Source organism: Marmota flaviventris, chromosome 3 (genome assembly GCF_047511675.1).
Source record: "Marmota flaviventris isolate mMarFla1 chromosome 3, mMarFla1.hap1, whole genome shotgun sequence".
Classification (NCBI taxonomy): Eukaryota; Metazoa; Chordata; class Mammalia; order Rodentia; family Sciuridae; genus Marmota; species Marmota flaviventris.
In genome coordinates, this window is record NC_092500.1 from 121,772,547 (window position 1) to 121,794,162 (window position 21,616).

Here is a 21,616-nt window from a genome sequence, read left to right on the forward strand (position 1 = left end):
TATATATATATATATATATATATTCTGGTACCAGGGATTGAACCCAGGGGTACTGAACCACCTAACCACTGAGCCTCATCCCCAGCCCTTTTAAAATTTGAGACAGGTTCTTGCTAAGTTGCTTAGGGCCTCGATAAGTTGCCAAGACTGGCTTTGAACTTGTGATCCTTATGTCTCAGCCTCCAAAGCTGATGGCATTACAGGCATGTGGCACTGCACCTGTCTCTAATTTCATTTTTTTGTCATAATTATTAAATTATATGTATTTCTTCGAGTTGCTTTTTTAAAAAATGTGATTTTTAACAACTGTATACTATTGCATTAAATTAATATAGTATAATTGATGGTTGGGTGATTTTTCAGCCATATGCTATTTTATTTATTTATTTATTTGGTACTGAGAATTGAACCCAGGGATGCTTTACCACTGAGCTACATCCTCACTTTTTAAAATTTTGAGACAGGGCCTCACTAAGTTGCTTAGGGCCTCACCAAGTTGTTGAGGCTGGCCTTGAACTTGTGATCCTCCTGCTTCAGCCTCCTGAGTTGCTGGGTATAATCCTGACTACCATGTGTTATTTTGAATAACACATTCTTGACTTAAATCTTTACCCAATTTTGGTTATTTCCTTTGAAAAAAAAATTGCTAGAAGTGCTGGTTCTAAAGATATATTTTTTAAACTCTTCATTTCTATTGGGTACCATTTTATGCCTCCCCAGTCCTGTATAGCAGAGCCTGCCTCACATCAGCCTTCCAAAGAGCAGCCCCTCTTTGACACAGTCACGTGGCTTCTAGCAAATTATGTTTCCTCTCCATTGCAGTTTCTATTCCCAGCAAAATGGCAACATGGACTCACAGGGAGAGTACAGACATGAGAATGTGACTGTTAAAAGTGCACCCTCCCTTCTGCTAAGAGCCCAGCAGAGGGGCGGGGCCTCAGCCCTTAGGGCTCCTACTTTCCCATCTGTTAAGGGGGCCGAAGCATTTCTGATAGGCCGCATCAGATAATGCCTCAGCAGATTTGCAAGTGTAGCTTTTTTCTTTACTCCAGTCTCCTACCGACCTCTTGACACTTCACCTTTTGGGAGGATACCCAGAGGCACTGAAAACATCACTTGTGCCCACTGAAAAGCACATGCAGGTCTGAGCATGCACGGAGATGTGGACGGGCATGTTGGAGGAAGGGGCTCCACCAGTGGGTGCTACCCAGCTGCCCACTTTTTCCTTGTAATAAGATCTTCAAAGGGGTGAGATGTAGGCATGCACCCCAGACCCCAAATGGCCACCAGTGTCAAGAAGTTCAGTGGTAACGGCCTCTTGCACATTGCTATGACATTTCTGAAGCTGTTTCAGAGGGTCAAGCAAAGAATGAGGACCTGAGCAGTTTATTTTGAGGTTTAGGTCACAAAGGAGGAGAAGGATATCATTACCACGAGCCAGAAGAAGACTTTTCACATGGTCTCCTTTCTCCCTGTGGAATTTAGCAGGCAACCTGGTGGGGAATGGGAGGTGGGTGGGATCACACTGAAGGGATGCTCAGGCCAGACATTTGAGAATAAACGGTGATTAGCTGATTAAAAACCTAAGAACCAAGAGAAAAATTATGGCATGCACACTTTTTTGAACTCAGGTTTTGAACTCAGGGGGTACTTAACCACTGAGCCACTTCCTCAGCTCTTTAAAAATTTTTATTTAGAGACAGGGTCTCACTAAGTTGTTTAGGGCCTTGCTAAATTGCTGAGGCTAGTTTTGAATTTGCGATCCTCCTGCCTCAGGAGGTGTGTACCACCATAATTCTAATGCAGGGATTGTAACTCAAGAGCAGTTACAAACTGTGCAACTTTGAACATATCTGATGGGATTATTGTTATTGCTTAATTTACTTTTTCTATTTGCAAGTATCTGATGTTGTATGCTAAGAGTCCAGCAGAAGGTGTAGCTTAAGTAGGTGCTCAATAAATGTTTCAGATCTGAATCAGAAGAGAAGGAAAAGGATGGAGAATGAGGCAAATAGCAGTTATAAAGGAAATGTGTCAGGACCCCTGGGTCTCTCCCCATGACATTCAACTAAGCAGGGGAAGGTGGCATTTGTAAGACACAAATGTGGTGAATCACAGGACCTACTACAAGTGACCTTCTGAGAGCCCCACAGGGCTCCTGGGCTCAAAGGCCAGGGACAGATCATAGGAGTGAGGTCTACAAATTGAGTCGTGCCGTGTCCTTACCTTATAGAGGGCTTCTTTGCCAACAGGTTGTCCTCTGGGAGATGTGGGGGTGAGTTCCAAAGGCGTGGCCTGCCGGATTTGTCTTCCTCCTGCCTGTTCAGAGGCTTCCCTCTCCTCTGGACATTTGCTCAGTGGCTGCTCAAAGCCACTACCCAGGAGCTGGGGCAGGGGATCTTCCTCAATGGAGATGATTCTGCGGAGGGCCCTGCGGGGTGGACCCCCAGCCCCTGTCTCCCCAGTCCCTGAGTCTTCTTCTGTAAGAGGATATCCACTCAGGCCCAGGGAGCTCTTCCTTCTCTGCAGGCTAAACACATCTTCCTCCTCCTCTGACTGGCTGTTGGGATTGGGGAGAAAGACACGTGGGAGAATGTCAGAAAGCCTGTCAATACCGAGGCCGAGGGCGGCCTGATGACCTCCGTGATAGCTGAAGAGCACCCTTGCTTTGGAGAAGAGAACTCCAGAAAGGAAAGGAAGACAACAGAGCCATCATTCTTCAGCTCGTACCTTCCACACACTCCCACTCAGGGCCTGAGGCTGTGGATGGGGAGAGTGTGCCCAGGTGCTAAGACCTAGGCAGGACGGGGCGGACACAGGCCCCATCTTCATCGAGTGCTGGGTCAGAGGGAGACCAAAGCAAAAATGACACAAATAAACACATTTTCATAAGTGGGGAGAGGCCTGTGAAGGAGAAGGTAGTGAAGAAAGGCGCGCCAGACTCAGAATAAAGCACCCAGATTGACAATCAGCTGCCAGGTTCTGCTCCAGCACCAGCTGTTATTATCTGTGTGCCATCAGGTAAGGCACTTCCTCTCCTCCGGCCCCCCCCCCCACTTCGGCCCCACCCTTGCCTCACAGATGAGACGATGACAGAAAACAGGTAGGTTCACACAGCCTCCTCAGCTCGGTGAGGGTACAGTTGTTTGGAGAAGACCCCCCCACACCCCACACAGCAGGTGTCCACCAGCTCAGAGGCAGCTGCCCCTTGAGAAGGGGCCCTGGGTCAGAAGGCATGTCCATCTCTTTCCTTCCTCTCTCCGTTTCTCTTTCTGTGTCCCTAGAAATCAGAGCCAGGAGTAAGTGTACCTAAGTGCATACTTGCTTCTAGAAGCATTTGAACATTAATGGTGAGGAGGAGCAGCAGGAAGTAGGGGTACTGGGCACCTGGAATGTAGAGTAAATGCACTTTCATTGTAAGGCAGAATATTTTCAGTAGTATTTTTGTTTGTTTGTTCATTTGTTTTGCAGTATTGAGGATTGGATCTGGGGCCTTGCACATGCTAGGTAAGTGCTCTACCCTGGGCTACACACCAGCCCTTTGTAAGGTTTTGAGAGCAAAAGTCTCACAGATCCTCCTGAGCATGGGAGTTCCTTTAGGTCTGTGTGAACAAGTAAAGCTGAGAATCGTCTTAGAAGGGATGGAAATTTGTCAGGCAATCTCTCTCTCTCTCTCTCTCTCTCACACACACACACACACACACACACACGCACATACACACGCGCACACACACACACATGAACTAGAAAACAGAATGGAATAGGGATAAAGTAATGAGGTGACATAGCCAAAGAAGGAAAGCAAGTGAAAGACACAGGATATACAGAATAGAGAAACATCTTTACTTTGCCCCCTAGCTTATCATATTTATTATTCCTAAGAACAAACAGTGGGAAGGAAAAGAAAACCAAAATGCACATGTCACCAAAATGCATTCTGAAAGATAAATTAATATCCAGTGCTTGCTCACAACAGTGATGAACTAGTTTGGATTCTTGATAGAAAAATAAGAGATCTGTAGCAATTCAAACACCTTTACTTTTCCTTATAAAATCATATTTTTAAGTAAAAGCCAACTGGCTTCTTTCCAGCATGCTTCCTATATATGCTCTCAAGCCTGTTAACTGGTTGTATGATGCAGAACAAATTAGAATTCCTGTCCATTTTCATCTGCTTATGAAATAATGATGAATATTTGTGTGCACGTGTGAGCAAATGTGCAAGTTTTTTCAGAGGCCTTACAATCAGAAAAGAAATAGCCACTTAGGCCCTAAAATGTAATATTTCTTGGAAAAAGCTTTTTATTTGGGAAATTCTTAAGTCCTCTTGACATTCTATAAAACTTCAGCTTAGCGTGATAAAGTTCATTTTTGGTTTTGCCACCAAATGCTCTCTGCCAGCAGTAGAGAGAGCAGCTACTTCTGCCTGGGTCTGTATTGGAATTTAGAGTTCACAATTTGTTGCTTATTGGATTATTGTCTCTTTCCTCTACTCAGCTCAAAGTTCATTGAACAGAGATGGGTTTATTTTTCTTACCACTGCATATCCAGTTCATGGCACAATAACATACACATAGTAGGCAATCAAAAATATTCACTAAATCAGCATTTAATAATGGATATTAATGATGGGATCCACATATAATTTCTTTGGAGCCTTTAAAAAATTCAAATGAATGTCTGGTATGGAGTACATAATCAATAAGGCCTGCGGAATCAGTCAATCAATGAATTCTTTCAGTACTGAGGGACCAACAGGGCAACTACTATTACATAAATTTCGTTCCCAAATTGTATCTTATTATTCAGCTATTTAGAGAAGGAATTCATGAGAATCAGACTCACAGATTTTACTGATTAGCTGATTTACATTCCCAAAGTCACTTTGCCTTTGCGTATCTTTTTATTTTGTGCTTGCAATCTTCAGGGTCTTCTACATGAGCAAGTTTATAGACTTTCTTCCTGGATCTGATCCTGAAGGGTCTCACTCCCCCTGCATCTCTGTGGCCATCTAGGTGTGCTTCTACCTTTTTGTGGCCATCTATGTTTTTACAGCACATGCCGAAAAGAGGAGGGGGCAGGGGACTGGTTTGAGTAATAGGCCAACTCTTTGGGTACTCAAACTCAATCATGTGCTTTCCAACAGCAACAAAACATGTTATCTTTGAGATAGTTAAATATGAATCCCTGAAATGTTCTGTCAAAGCCCCAATCTTTTCTCTATGAGTTCAACTAGAATGTATCCAAATAGATAACTGCTGTCATGTATAACTAAAAAACAAATTAGAAAAAAAAAAGTTCAACCACTGGAGACTCCATGTGACACTTCAATGAACTTTTACAGACAACACAGTCATATTCCTGAAAAACTATGTGTGTCCATTCTGCTCAACAGACAACAGCACTGCCCTCCATCGCTCTCTTCCTCGAATCCCTCTCCCCTCCTCATTCTGTTTGTCTGTAGCACCCTTCAATCCTCCACAGGCACACACTAGGGTGGGGTAGCAAGAAGACAATGCCCTGTCCTAGGGGTTTGCTCTGCATGGATGTGACAAGAGGAAGTGTTGTGCCCTCAAAGAATCGAGGAGAGTGCATGCAGCTGACCTCAGGCCTCCCTATCAGGATCATAACACCAGGAGCCAATCTGCACTGAGCGTAGGCCCAGAACTGGCTCCCGAAGAGCAGGAGATGAATGAATGGACGAAGGAGTACATGGCGACTTACCTTCTGAGAATCCCTCTGCTGTCCATATATTTGCCGATCACAGAGCCAGATCTCTGCTTCCTGCTTGCCTTGGGCGCAGCCTTGTCAGCCTTGGCTGCCTTTTCTTTCTGTAGAAACACAAAAGGCCCTGAGATCCATGCCTGTGGATTTGCCCCATTGTCTGAATAGAAAATGGCACACCATTCCCACCTCCTAGGTCAGACTCCAGACAAGACTGGAGTAAGCAAGTAGTGTCCTGGACTCCCTGTTACCACTCTCACCCTCTCCACTTTTCCAACCTCCCCCACCAAAATTCCTCCATCTCCTTTCCAATAGTCCTAAAAAAATGAACAAATAATTTTGAGCCTAGGGTCTACCATGTTATTCTACACATAAGCATTATAATTTGCAAGAGGACAAAGAAGAGAAATGTTGAATGCATAAGAAAAAAATTATTTTAAAGTATAAAAAGACTTCTGTGCATTTTATTATTTGATTTATTTTCTTCTTCTTCTCCTCCTCCTCCTCCTCCTCCTCCTTCTTTTTTCAGTGCTGGGAGTAGAACTAGGACCTCACACATGGCTAGGCAAGTGCTCTACCTACCACTGAGCTGCACTCCCCACACATTTCTGTGCATTTTAAATCACACTCTAATCCCTCTTTTTTCCAAATCCCCCAATATGATGAGAAAGGGACTAGCCTAGAGGGTCAATTAACCCAGTCCATCATGCTGTTCATGACTCCTATGCTAGTGTAAAATTTTTCAGATCTCTTGTATTAGCAGGTTGGGTGTAAACTGCTCAAACATCTGTAACAGAGAACCTGAGTGAAGTGGAGGCTTATGATCCCTTTTGCCAAGGCTCCCAAACAGATGTCTTCAAGGAGATGGGTTGGTTGGGGTGGGGGGTGTTAGATCACAGGAAGAACCTCTCATTAATCAGTCATCCCATGATTCCCAATGATCCTTAATGAGGGGAAGAGGTGCTGCGAGCTCCCAGGGCCCCTGAAGGTATGGCTTTAATGATGCCAATGAATCTTTAATTACTATTCACATCGACAGGATTTTATCCCTCTTCCTTCAATCTCCCACTGGAGTTCTTCATTCTACCGGCTTTTCAAAGCAGAATGAGTTTGGCAGGTAAAGGGAAGCCCGGTCAAGGGATTACGATGACATTTGTTTGAAAGTTTGAAAAAAAAATCAGTGTTAGTTCTAAAACAATTATAACCATTATCATCATCAAGCAAACATGTGTAGGCTTAAGCCTTGCTCTGATAGTACACACAGGTGGGCGGCAGAGACGTTTGCTGCGGGTTGGGAATATCAAAGAAATGAAGGTATTACAAAGTTCCTTAGGGACTGGCATTAAAAACCAGGTTGGGACCAGTTCAGGGCAATCTAGCTGCCTTAGGCTGACCATAATTAGGTTACTATTTAGCCAAAGGTCCAGTACCCATTATTCTCTTTCCAAGAACTTTTCTTGAAAACTTCTAGAACATGGGAAGACAAAAGGATAGGGATTCTCTTTCCTCATGTGACAGTAGGTCATGGTCCAAGATAGTTAATGACTTTCTCAAGAACACACACATGATTTGTACTATGATAATCCTGTAATTAGGAGGACATGTCAATCAATCTTGCTCCACTTTTCTTCCCTTAGAGAATTCAATGGCAACTTCTAAAGGGAATGATGAGCAGGGGAGCATGAAATATTAGATTTTGTTTCATGTGACCTACAGTGAAGACCTCTACATAAATATAGGATTTTATGTTATTTGGAAATAACATACATGAGTATGATGCTCAAATATGGAAGAGGAGGGGTCCCCTACAGAGTAGCAAAATGGCACATAAAATGGACTATGTAAATAGCAATATATGCATTTTTAATTTATTCTATGGCAGTGTAAAAATGCAAAATTTAAAGGAAAGCAAGAAACTAAACATTTTGATTTAAAAGTGATAGTGACATTTCAACTGTGCCATTTCATGGAAGGAACTATCATTTCTGCATTCAAGAAATATGTAGCCCACCCAAATTGTTGTTGTGCCAAGAGGAGGGTGTATTACTTCATGGAAAATTCACATACTCTTACCCAGTAGTCTACCTTACATTTTTATTATTGGCAAAACATCTTAGGCCATAGACCTGCCCACATCCAAAACATAAAACTCATCCCAAATGTCTAGATGACCTTGGGTCAGTCCAGGCATCGATCTGGTTGCCTCTGGACCACCACCCTTGTTTCCTGCTGTTCCCACCCCCCAGGGGCATCAGCCAATTACCTGAAAACTTATATCCTGTTCATCCCGAAGGTGTTTGTTCCTTTCCCTGTAGATAGTAAGGGGAAAGGTATTCAAATATGGAGTTTGAAGTTGACCAACCCAATAGTAGCCAATTTACTGTTCAGCTGTGTGCAGCGGAAGACCTGTTATAGAGGGCCCCGGGAGCCTGCATTGTCTTTCCTTAAGAAAGTGGCTGAAGACAGGAGAGTTTGTATGTAAATTAGCTCAGAGGAAATGAACGAAACAAATGGCTTTTTGCCCCACTGTTCTTCAGGCTCATGCCAGGTCCCCATTACTAGGGGTTGCCTCCCCCTCTGGGCTTGTTATGGGCCTCCCCTTTCTGAACCATTCATTCATTCTTCAAATGTCTCCTGAGCATCCACTATTTTTCAGGCCCTGTTCTAGTTATCAAGGACACATACATGAGTATGATGCTCACCTTGGTGAATAAAACACCACGTTCCTATCTCAGGGGATAACTGCTATTGAGAAGATACAGGGGGCAAGTGGAAAGAGGAGAGTGGCATGCTATTTTAACTAGAGTGGTCAGAAAAGGCCTTGATGGTAAGGCAGCCTCTGAGCAGAGACTTGAAGGGGAGGAGAGGAGCTAGGCAGGTACCTGGGGAGAACATTCCAGGAAGAGCAGAGCAAGGCAAAACCTGGAGTTGAAATGTGGCTGGTGTGTGTGAGAAACAGGATAGCATAGAGTGCTCAAAGGGAGAGAAGTTAAAAGATGAGGTCAGAGAAAAATGTGTGTGTTGTGGGGTGAGCTGGCACTGCCCATGAACAGTGGCATGTGGATCACTGTAAGAACTTTGAGTACTAAGAGGGCATCACAGTCTGATTACAGCTTTAACAAGGGAGGGACCCTGAGAGCAGAGTAATATTTTAGTGAGGATAAGAACCATTTCAATGGAACAATAGCAAGATGGTGGAGGGTTAAGAATGTGAAGAAAAGGATGCAGACAGTAAAGGAAAATGACTTTTTTGAAAGTTATAAAGGGTTGGAAGAAATGGAAAGTACCTGGATGGGGAAGTGAAGACAAAAGATGTTAATTAAGTACAAAATGTTAGAGTATATTTGTAGGTCTCTTCCCCAAAGAGAAAGACCTGACAATGGAAGAGAATGAGAACAAATAGTCCTTGAGGAGGTGAGAGGAGGTAGGATCGATTCTAGAACACAGGCTGGGGACAGGGGTAGGGTGGGGTGGTCTCTGATAGGAGAACAAGGGGCTCACCCACCACAACAGCGAAGAAGGCAGAGACATGGGCACAGATCAGCATAGGAGCAAGATCTTTCTTGTGTAATGGTTCTGGCTGTCTCTGAACCAGGAGCCTAATCATGAGGGTGAAAAGGGGAGCTGGAGGCTTGATGAAAGAGGAGTGGGGGTGATGGTGAGTAGACTCTGGATGTAGTGTGACTGAAGGATGCACTTGAGGTTAATGTTGGCAATTTTATCTCTTAATGCAAGTGGTCGGGAGGGTGAACAGGTGACTTCAAAGTGCCTTGGCCTTGCAGTTCTGTGATTCTGTGACTCACTGGACCAGTGGCCTCTGAACCAATGCACATTTTTGAAGGAGAAGGGCAGGCATGGTTATGGTCAGGTCCCTAATGCAGCCATTTATTGGGTATTACTGTGGGCAAGGCATTCTGCTGAGCACGCTATAAACTGTAGGAACAGACTTCAGGCAGGCCCCAGGAATGGCAGCCAGGACACCTGACCTCCAATTTCCCTAGTCTTGCAGAAAACATTAAGAATATGCCAGGGTTGTTTTCAGTTACCTGCAGATGAGTGGGTACAGCCAAGATGTTTGGGACAAGTCAGGGGCAGGGGCATGGAGGGTATTTTGGAAACTCTGAGAATGGCCAAGTGAAATGCTCATGCCAGAAGGACCTTTGCTCTGTGCAGGCAGCAGGTAAGCAGGCTTGTTCCTGCATAGAGATGTGAGGACCTGAGATGCCACACCTTAAGCTGTGCTGTTTCCTGCCTTGTGTAGCCATCTCCATGCAGAAGTTTCAGTATTTAAAGAAACACTGCATTCTTTATATGTATCTGCTTTCATCCACACCATTGCCCTGTCGGGATTCTCATTCACACGTAGCATCTAATTCTTCAGTCACCCATGAGCTAGGCAGGAGAAAGTTAAGGCTCCAGCTGCTTAAGTCATCTACCCAAGGTTACACAAGACCATGAGGGGCAGTGTCTGTAACCAGATCCAACTCCAAGGTGCCTGCTCCCAGGCCACTGCCCTGAACTTGCATCTGTTTGCTCCCATTCTTGTTAGGCTGGTAGTCCTCCTCACATGCCATGTTGCAGCCATGGTTCAGATCCCATGGCCAGGCCTACCCCCACATTCCCACTGCCCTCCCCTCCCCACCCCAGGCATTATCTCTCCCCTGGATTCCTGGTGATTTCACTGTAATAGGAAAAAGGTCTGCTCTGCATTTATAGAGCACTGCTCTTTCATTAACTTTTTTTTTCTATTTTTTTCTTTGCAGTAGAAAAAGAAATAAAAAACCTGTCCTTGTACATCTGGTTCTCTTCCTTTCATGAAAGCCTGCCTAAGAATAAGATCTCCTCTAAATGGGTGAGAACCTGGCCACCTAAGAGTCCCCTCCATCTCCCTGCCTGTAGATGCCGGCTTACTTCAGGCTTTGAGTGGAGAGTGTCTGAACTAGGTGGAGGGTCCTTTCCATCTGGCTCCATCATCGATACCAGACTCGGGGACCTAGCCTTGTTGTCACAAAGCCAAAACCCCAAACACCAAAACATATCTGGGCAGTGATTCACAAAGCACATATTCTTTAAAAATCAGGACCCAGAGCCCTTCTGATTAATCACTGTGCCCAAGAGGGGACCAGCAGGTAGCAGGTACAGTGACATAGAAACCTCAGAGGCAAAACTGAAAATTCCATCTTACCCCACATGAGTTTTTCTTGTTATCCTCCCCCACTCCCTTGCTCCCTCCCTCTGTCCTCCCTCCCTTCATTTCTTTCTTTCTCTTTCTTCTTCCTCTTCCTCTTCCTCCTCCTTTTCTTCTTCTTTGCACATTCCAGATTTGAATGTTATTTTTTTTAGAAAGCTCAGGAAACTCTTTTCTTGGTGCTGTTTGTGTTCATTTACTCAGTCCACAAACAGAAGCTGAATACAACTGAGCAAAAAGAACCATCCAGACATGGATTTCAATTCTGGCTCATCAGTGAGAAGCTATGTCTCTTATGATAAATTATTTCATTTCTCTAACATCAACTTCTTTATCAGTGAAGCACTGGGTTAACAACTGCCCTACTTACCTAACAGCTTTGTTGAAGATGAAAGAGATAATGTATCTGGCATAAAGTAGTTGCTCAATAAATCCAGTTCCAATCCTACTTGAGCAAGTACTATGCACAATACAATGAGGGACCCCAACAATGAGACAGTGCTTATCCACAAAGAAGAGCAAACTGTACAGGAGATGGGAAAGTGTGCAAAAGGACCCATCACAGAGTGTAGTACTCAGTTATAAACCATACATTGGAGACCAAGGGCATGAGCAGTCAGTCTCTCAGCATGTAGGCAGTGAAGAACTTTCAGAATGGCCCTCTGACCTGGGGCTTCTGAGATGTGCCCCACATGCACCTGAGGAAATCCAGCTGCTTCAGAAGTCCAGACTTCTCCCGCTGTAGACTCTCTGTCACCCGGTACACTTCCCTGAGGAGGAGGCAGACACAGCATGGTCAACATGATGAGTAGTGGCCAACAGGGGAGGGAAGGGGATGACAGGATCTGAGGCACTGTGCTGAAGTTAGAGGGAGGGAACCCTCATGCTGGAAACCAGCAGGCACAGCCTGCACTCGGGACAGAGCAGATGGAGAAACATGACCTTCCCTTGGAGAGCACGTTCCCTTGGAGAGCATGTACAACGTGCAGGTGCTTATGGCCTCAGCTCAGCTGCTCCTCCAGACATTGTATCTGAACATGAGAACATCCTTGTTTAACAGACAGGGACAGTCAGAGAAGCTTGATGACTCTCCCAGGTCACATGGACAGCTACATCTAGACCTCTGCCCCCAACCTGCTCATTCCAGGTCACGTGCCTGTTCCACTGTTCCAAGCTTCAAACCATCCTGTCCTCTCTAGACTCTAGGGAATTAATCTTCTCCAGCCTGACTTTGGATAGTGAGAGCAAAATTTGCATGATCCCACACACCCTACTAGATGCTGATTTTGTTTGTTTGGGGGGCCTCTAGAAGAAATCTTTCCCCTCTTCCACCTTCCCCCTCAAATCCCTAATATGTTCCTAGATCTCTGGAATTTTTCCACTGATGGGCATTCATTTCTTTGACAGGGTTTTTCAGTCTCTGGCTATAATAGAAAGATTGAATATATCAATTGCAATCACTCATTTATATCACAGTGTGAGCTTATCAGTCATATCAGGACTCTCAAGAAAGGTGGAGAGAGAGAGGAGAGGCTGATACACAGGACAACCCAGACTGGGAGACAGAGGCCATGCCCTACAAGCTTAACCCAGGGCCTGGCCTGGAGACCTGGTTCACAAATTGAAGCAGGAAGAAGAAATGAGGTGAGGGGGAGGGGAGAAGTAAGGAGGGGAAAGCAGGAGGAAGAGGAGAAGGAAGGAGGGTGGGTGGGAGGGAAGGTGGAAGAGAGGAAGGGAGGAGGGAAAGAGGGAAGGAAGGAATTGGGAGGTCTTCAGCATCACTCACAAAGGAAAGAGAAAGAAAAATATAAAGCAGAATTGGTTGACCTTGGGAAACTTGCTTCACAATGCTGCTGTACTTTGAACCACGGTTTAGAAATTTTCAAATCATTCTCCAATTTAACCACAAAGGCCTGGAGTGCACACTCCCAGGGCACAGAACAGTTGTTAGCATAGGAGCCTCCTACAACCTGATGAAGGGGTCACTTTTGGCAAGCAGTCCAGGCAGCTGGCCTGTGTTCACTGGGCTGAGAGGGCAGTCACCCCTCTGCCATCCTATTGATGTCATTACTGAGGGTGACAGGACTGGGTCCACAGGACTGTCCTGCCAAGCACCCGGTAATCGGATTCCTTAAGAGGAATCATGTTCTCTCTCTCTCTCTCTTTTTCTCCTTTATGGAATAATTATGAAGTCACTCTATGACAATAACAGACTGAATCAAATTCCAAGTTCACCTCAGACAATCCTAATTAAGCAGTAAAACTTCTCTGGCTCCTACAGAGCCACAATTTCCTCACATTTTATTACCAACTATATTTAATTTCAACTTAAGGGAAAACAATGCATTTCTCATTATCCAAATCGGGTCCCCGAACTCTGGTTTAGGACTTTGCTCTGATTAGCACGAAGTGTGCCGATCTGCCTGTTCCTCCCTCTGTGCCCTGGGAGCTGCCAATTGCCTGTGCCTGTCTCTATGGTTCTCCCACCCCAGCCCTGGCTCCTGACTCTCTCCAGGGATAGCTACAGCAGATAGCTTTTCCCCTACTGAGGAAAAATCACCCACTGGAGATCCAAGGCCTGGGTTCTCACTGAGTGTTTGAGAAGCCAATTCCTAAATCACAATGCATTCTGGACCTTCTCCAGCCCTGTCTACAGCACCAGTGGATGGATGGAGATGCACAAACATGTGAAGGACATACATGATTTTGCTTGCTTATAGTGAAATGCATGGTCCTTCCACAACCAGCCATCCAAGAATTTGGATGGAAAGACTTGTGCAAATATATGTGTTATCTCCTTGTCCAGTGCACACGTGTCTATTTAGATAAAAGTGCATGCACCCCCACACACATATTCAGATACTTTTTGTGTGTTGACATAAAAAGAAAGGCTCTGGGAAGAAAATCACATGTGGATATTTGGCTCGCTGATTTTTAACCTCTAAGCTAGAGGTTCACAAATTCTAGTCCTTGGTAATATGCAAACTGAAAGAGAAAGAACCTGCTGTTTTTTGTTGTAGTCATTGGCAGGAGGTTTATGGGTCCCTTTAGGGAACTGCTGTTGGCTTGGTTTTTAGGAAAGAGAAGAGATATGGAACACTTTACAAAATATATTGTCAAGTGAGAAATGCAAGATTAAGCAGCACAGAATGCCTGATATGCTACCATCTCCTAAAGAAAAACACACACATGTGTGAGTGTGTGTGTGTGTGTGTGTGTGTAAATGCACATGTTTACACAAATGGAGCATACTCTGGAAGGACCCACTAGAGGACCCACCATGTCTGGTGGCCTCTGGGTGACAGGAGACCCTGGTCCTGGGGATGGGCAGTGTACACCTCTTTGGGTGTTTATGCTTTTGAGCTTGTCATAAACTACTCACTCAAGATAAAAGTTAATTAAAAAATAAACAGAGAAGTGCTTATCAGCTGACCTTCATCTTTATATTATCTCCCAGCTTGAGAGTTCTTTCCTGAATCTCATTTTAAAATCTAGTTCTCCTACCTTGAGCATCTTCGGAGAACAGGAAAATTAATTTTGCTTGTACAGAGTTCTTGCTGATAAGTGTCTAAGTTTGTTTACCTTGAACCCTACCCTCTCCCCTCCCAGCTGCTCTGGAGCAGCATCAGGAAGCAAGACTTTGTCAGGGGGACGCAGGAACATCAGAAGAACTAGGCTCTGTCCTTGGTTTCTGGCAGTAGCTAGCTTCGGGTGGAATCTGGGTGGCCACTACCCTCTCTGAGTCTCAACTTCTTCCTGCATAAAGCGAAGGTGGTGGGTTCGAGCGCTGAGGTCCTGTCAGTGGTGCTGGTCTGCAATTCCATTCTACAGAGAACAAGCTGGGGCTCTCCCTGCTCTTCTCCCTGGGGCTCCCTGGGTGGGACTTGCTCTCTGGGCCCCAGCAAAGCTTTTAGCTGCACAAGAATATTTCTTGAAAAGGAGTTGTGAAGGTTGTGGGATCTTATATCTCTCTTCCTTCTTACCCTCTTCCTCTCCCTCTTTTCAATTCTGGACCTCCAGGGATTGTGCCTGGCTTGGTTAATTAAGATAAGACTTGGGAGGCTCTGGATCTCCCGCTGAGCTGCAACACTGCAGCTCTGGGTGTTGATTTCCATTTGCTGTTCTAATGCTTGTTGTGCCCTCAGATGCTGGTTGCTTTGAGAACTTGATTGAATTTTAAGAGCCTGAATCCTTAATTCTGTTTGTAAAGTTAAATGCCTATGCCTTGTTGACCTGCTCTCAATGAGGAGGAACTGATTTTGCTTGTTTATAATGAAATACATGGTCCCCTCCTCAACTGGCCATCCAAGAGTTGGAAGGGAAGGACTTGGATGTGGTTTTGTTTATACTTTCTTTATACTGGGGATTGAACGCAGGGGTGCATCCCCAGCCCTTTTTATTTTTTATTTTGAAACAGTGTCTCCCTAAGTTGCTTAGGACCTTGTTAAGTTGCTGAGGCTGTCCTTGAACTTGAGATCCTCCTGCCTCAGCCTCCCTAGGCAATAGGATTACCAACCTGGCTTAGCTTTGTTTTAAGTCAACTACTTGGGAGTGTTCTATTTGTTCAAACTGGAGATCTCTTACTAGGGTAAAATTTCCAGTCCAAACACATTTCCTTCCTTGCATCCTTATCCAAATGGTACAGGATTCCACAGTTGAACAAAATTGATTTAGGCACATTTGATTTAGGCCTATGCACCAGAATCTTGCAGTGGTCAGACAAATAGAGTGAGGGCTTTCACTTAATAGGGGGTGTAAACATACGCAAAGCATTAGGCACTAGTAAACACTACTGGACTTTTCTCTGGAATAAGACTTTCAGTGTTCACTGGCACCATTCAGGACCAGACACACAATGACTTTTTGCAGAATGAATGCAGGCGTAAGTAAGTGAATGATGGCCAGTCCCACTCCTGTGTAAGGATTTTCTGGCTGGCTCATTGTTTTCTGGGGGTGTCAGCAGGGTGTGTCTAACACTCAGCATCCTGAGGCTGATACTGAAAACCTCTGATCCTTGGTTTCCTCATCTGTAAATCAGAATTTATAATAGTACCAGCCACATCCGGATACTATAAGATCAAATGAGATGATGTCAAATTATTAATATAAATGAGTATGTTAATGGTTCTGTGTGATACCTAGCATGGAACAGTTTGCAATAAATGTCTGTCAAATGAAAAAGTCAATGAATGTGTTGATAAATGAGCGGGCAAATAAACAAGTGAGATGTCTCTGCCCTGGTCTCAAAATACATTTTTTTGGGAACACCTAACATGCCTAAGACAAGATAAAGAACTGATTTTGTAGCAATCCCTTTAGCTTAATATAAGATCCACCCCTTGGTTCCCACTCAGGTGTGCCTTTGCTTAGCCAACTGAGCCAATGGTCAGAGACCAAAAGGAGTCCACAGGCAAATCAAGACCTGAGAGATGTGGGCTTCCCTGCACTGGGCCCACTGGGCTCACAGAAGAACACTGCTAGGAGAAAATGGGCAGAACTACAGTGACCGGTTCAGAGACTTGCCACACACCTATCAAATTGCCTGCTGACTTCAGAAGTCTGTCAATTCCCTTGACATCTGCATAGAACGCTGCACATTTATGGGTGGAATAGCATGTCTTTCTAGCCACATAATCAGTTTACTGAGATGAGGGCTACCTGTTTCTTGTGGATCCCAGGTTATGCGTGGCACAGACTGCTTCACAGTCTCTGAATTCTAGAAGGGTGTTAGGAGAAGAATCAGGGAAGAAAGAGCTCAAGGATATGGAGTCTCTAAGAGGGGAGATAACGTGCAGTCAAGGGGGTGGGAGAACAGCAGGAGGGTACAAAATGGTACTTACAGCTCCTTCTCCTGCTGCAGTTTACAGGCCTCTTGCTGGAGGATTTCCAGCTGCTGCTGAGCATCCTGGAGCTCCCTGGCCGTCCGCTCCAGCTCCCGTGCCAGCTCCTGGTTAGTAAGCTTTAGCTTGGTATTCTCAGCCGTGGTCTCGTGCTTGTCGTTATGCAGGGCTGTGCACTGGCCTTCCAGCTGGAAAGGAACGTGGAAGCAGAGGGAAGTGACAAGCCACCATCATCAGCAAGCCACCTGCCCAGGCCTCTCCTTGCTTTCCTGGGTGGGCAGACAGGGACCATCACTGCCCCCACTCCTTGGTCCCCAGCGTAAATCAGCATTTTCTGCTGTTCACTGACACACAGACACTCCTGCACTGAGAAAGGAGCTTTTGGAGCACATCTCTTCTCTCCCCTGTCTTCATAGGACCACTAAACATGCCAGCAAGGGGCGTGGACTGCTCCCTTCAAAAGGACCACTAGCAAAGGAAATTCCATAATCCATCTGTGTCTCTCATCCCAAAGTCAGAATAGTCTTGAGATCTAACCTAAATCCCTTTGTCCTCTAAGCTAATTTCTTTTCCTTGGTCTTGACACAGTTAAGTGGCGCTCTTCATAAAACCATCCTTCCCAATTATGAACGCTGAGAGTAAATCTGTTTATTCCATTGTTATCTCTCAGCTAAATAAGTTCAGTTCCTTTAATCTCTGTCAAAAAAAAAAAATCTTTCCAGAAACCCAGGAAACTCTTAGGGAATAACTAAAACTGGTCACATAGACCCCACATTTTCTCATGTCCCTAAAGCAAATAAAAACCCTGTATTTTGATAACTTTGGCTTCGCTCAGCTAGGAATGATGCTTTGCAGGACTTCCAACCCTCTCACCAGAGGAACTGGCCAACCAAGGCGAATATATCAATAAATCCCGTTTAATGAATGTGGCCAGTAAAGGGAGGAGGAAGCAACAACAAGGAATTTTGTGCAACACTGAAGAGGCTCCTGTGTAATCAGGCAAGCATGCAGTAATTAAATTGAGTGGCAATCATTCATTTGAGGAATAAATCTAATTGCTAAGATGTAATGTGTTGTGGTGGGGGAGGCAGAAGAGTAGGAGAAGCAAGGTGCTGCTGTGGACGGGGACTAGCAAGGGGACTAGCAGTTCCTGGAGTGAACATCACCTGGCTGCAGAAAGAACGAAACCCAAGTTCAAAGCTGGGCAGCAGCCACAGTCCCCAGCCTTAGCAGGGGTGGCTTTAAGCTTATTTTAATGTATCGCTAAAAATAGCTCTATTTGCAGGGAAGCAAATTGTCTGGGTCTTTCCAGGGCTGGATTCCTTCCAGAACCAGGCAAAATGAACAGGAGGCCAGAGGCATCCTAGCCTCTCTCCCCCATAAGCCCTTACTTTGGAAAGCAGGCCACTGAGCCTGAGGCTCTCCTAGGCAATCAGTCTTCCTGGGGCTGTGAGCCAGGTGTCCCCAGCCATAATGACACTGTCCTGAATAGCACACCATCTAGTCTGCCTCCTGGAGGGTCAGGCAGTCAGAGAGGAGTGTCTGTGCCTGCATCCATCCTGCAGGGTGATGGGGGCTATGGAGCCTAAAGAACTTTGCCCAGGTGTGTGGGCAGGCAGGGAAGGGACACACTAAACTTTGAAGAGCCTTTTCAAGCCAGAGATGTCCATAGGCATCCTGGAGGGGAGCAAATTCCAAATAAGTTCAAGTTTTGGCATTCTCGTGGCCCCTGGGCATGACTACATGAAAATGTCTGTAGTTTCCTCTTGGAATTCTTAGTGATATTTTCAAATTAAACACCTGGAATTGGAGAAGTAAAGGCTTTACCTGGGATCAGCAAGGCTTTCCCTGGGACTTTTAATGCTACCTTGTACATTCATATGGTTCTTCTTGGATTAAATTTAAAAGTTCATAAGTGAATGGCAGGGAAAGCAAGCTAGAGCCAGAGACAAGGGTGGAAGAAAGATCCTGATACTCTGAGGACACTGGCAAAACATACCCTTTTCTGCTTCTGGTTGAGTCTCTCCAGCTCCTGCTCCTTAGCAATTAGCTTCTTTTCCAGCTCCTGACTGCGGGCCTGGAACCTCTCCGTGTCCTGCCAAATAAGGTAGAGGGGATGCACGGGGCACACAGTGCACCTGGGTTGTAGACTTGTCCTTCTACTTGAAACTACTCTTCAGCAGGACAGGCCACCTGCCCCTTTGTACTTTGAGGCCCTTCCACCACATTCCAGGGCTTTGGTGACCTGCCTGCCCTATCAGTAAGGAATCATGAGACAGAGAAAGCACAAGAGCTCAGTGATGCACTATGTGAAGTATCACCAAGTGTGACCATGTCCCACACCCATGCACCACCACTTTTCCTCTACCCCCCCCCAAATTGACCCAGTATCAATTAGTGGTGGAATACTGGACAGGAAGAATAGGGTCCTCACTGAAATATTGGGTCTCTCTTTCCTCATCTGTAAATTGTGGGTAGAAGGGGGAGGTAGATGGTCTCAAAAATCCCTTCCAATTTGGAGATTCTTTTCCACATGGGGCACTGCCATTGGGTCACTTTACCTTATCCTCACTCTCTAAACACTTCTTCTTGAGAGTCTGAGTCCTCACTATTTTCCATTGTGAGTCTCCCAGGCCCTGCTGCTTGTGATATCTCTGCCTCTGAGCTCAGCAACCCCCTCCCCTCCAGCCTTAGATTGGACTTCCCCACTCAGAGATGCTGAGGCCCTAATGATTCAGGTGTAAAGGGAGCTGGCTATGGGATAGAGAGGAAAGTGTGTGGGGATGCCTGACACTCTCAACAGAGTCAGGTCTAGTGGAAGGGCCCTGAGTGGGACCTCAAGAGACTTGGCTTTAGCCCTTGAATCTCCCGATTAAATTGTATCATTCTTCTGGATCATCGTTTCTCTGCTCACGGAGTAAAAACAAAAATGCTCATGCTACTCTCAGTCTGGAGTTGGAGGTACAAGTGATCAAAAACTAACTTTCATTCTGACTAAACCCAATGGAAAGTGTAGAGCCAGGATCCAAACCTGGTTAAGGGTTGTCCACAATGTCATAAACTGTGATATCACTATCCTCACTCTATGGCCTGGCAGAAGTTCATGTATCTAAATGCTTAATAGCACTACCAAAGACATCATAAGAGTTCCCATGTTCATGGGAATTGAGGTTTCTGGGTATTCGGATTCAAGAAGAGAGAAGGGGACAGCTAAGGGGCATGGTATCATAAGCCAGATCCTAAATGGTCCTAATTTGTTCCTGAATTTTTCCTCTGACCTCTGTCCACTCCCAACCTCCTCGCCAAGGCCCACCATTAGCTTCTGAAATATGCGTTCAGCCTGTAGGCATGGACCAGGTAGAGGGGGCAAAATGCCTGCAGAGCTTGTCCCCTCTATATCTCATGTCATTTGGGATGAAGAGTTGGCTCTTCTATCACAGGGGCCAGGGGAAGTTGCTGTTGCAGAGACTATTTTAGATTTGCTGATGGAAGGGTGTGAGCAGTGCTTACGCACATTCAACAACTGGGGACAGCCAGAGGTTTCCAAGCTCTAAAAGAAAATCAGGGTGGTCCAACACATTGACAAGCCTCCAGGGGCTATGGTTGGAGAACATGGCTGGATTTTTCTGAGAAGCATTCCAATTTCTCTCAGTTTGAATGACATCTGTGATAATAAGTGGAGTAATGGTGTGGATAATTTGAAGCAGCATAAAATTAGAAATTGGTCCAAGGGAAGGGGTTGGGACAACAGCCCAGGCTCAGTGCTGAGAAGCAGTGCAGGCTGTTATTCCACAGCTTTTCTTTTTCTTTTCTTTTTCAGTGCGGTGGATCAAACCCAGGGCCTTGTGCGTGCTAGGCTAGCACTCTAGCACTGAGCTGCATCCCCAGCCCTCAGCTTTTCTTTTCTTTTTTTTTAATGAACATATTCCAAAAAAGACCTTGCTGAGCTTGGTAAGGGAAAGCTTCACCAGTCTTGACCTCCCAAGATAAACAGCAGGACTTGGTAAGATCCAAGTATGTGTCAGACTAGGAACAAGGGATGTGAGCTTCACATTTTCTCCCATGGTATCTGAGGTTTTTTTCCTTGACTATTACATTTTCTAGGTGTCTAAGGGAAAAGAATGAGCAGTCTAATTTCCAAAGGTTGTCCTGTTGGGGCATGGAGTAAAATGGACTGGTGTATTTGAGTGAGTCTGCTACATAGGTTTGGGGCCAGCCAATGTCAAACCCAATCTCCAGGCTACTTCAGCTGCTAAAGTTTGCCCTGTCATCCATCCCTTCACCCACCCATCCATCCATCCATCCATCCATCCATCCATCCACCAGCCCATTCATTCATTGACTCAACAAATATTTGTTGAGTACCTACTATGTTCTAAGCATCACCTAAGAAATGAGGAGACATTAGTAAGTAAAAGATAAAAGCTTCCTGCTCTGTGGAGTTTACATGTGAGGGAGATAGACAACAATCAATAAAAATAAACAACTACATTATATGTCATGTTCAAAGGTGACAAATGCCTTGGGGAAAAATAAAACAGAGAAAGTAGCATTACCAACAGGAGTATTGCAATCTTACATTCAGGGGTGGTGAATATGTCAACTTGGCTAAGCCCAGGGAGTGGACACTCACTTTCAGGAGAAACTGCTCCCTCTCGCTTTTGATTTGTTGTTCCATCTCCTCATAGAGATGCTGGATCTCTTCATCATAAGCAGCGATTTTCCTACAGAGGTGGCAAAAGGAGAGTATGATGGGGTCTGCTCTGAGATCCCCTATCCCACAGTGATAATTCCAAGAGCTCAGACACTAGCTCCTTCTGGAGCTGTGGGTGGTGGGGGTGACTGACAGATCAAGTCAGCCATG

General features: G+C 45.2%; 1 protein-coding gene across 1 annotated transcript in view; it reads right to left on the minus strand.

The window, feature by feature from the left end:
- Cracr2a (calcium release activated channel regulator 2A) overlaps window positions 1-21,616 on the minus strand; it is a 130,145-nt gene that overhangs the window by 27,771 nt on the left and 80,758 nt on the right. The window contains exons 7-13 of the mRNA XM_027951216.2: window positions 21,386-21,476; window positions 18,752-18,847; window positions 16,753-16,940; window positions 11,611-11,682; window positions 7,988-8,033; window positions 5,725-5,831; window positions 2,227-2,560 (exon numbers count right to left, since the gene is read on the minus strand). Coding sequence (XP_027807017.1) covers window positions 2,227-2,560; window positions 5,725-5,831; window positions 7,988-8,033; window positions 11,611-11,682; window positions 16,753-16,940; window positions 18,752-18,847; window positions 21,386-21,476 — 934 coding nt within the window. The remainder of the gene's footprint in view (window positions 1-2,226; window positions 2,561-5,724; window positions 5,832-7,987; window positions 8,034-11,610; window positions 11,683-16,752; window positions 16,941-18,751; window positions 18,848-21,385; window positions 21,477-21,616) is intronic.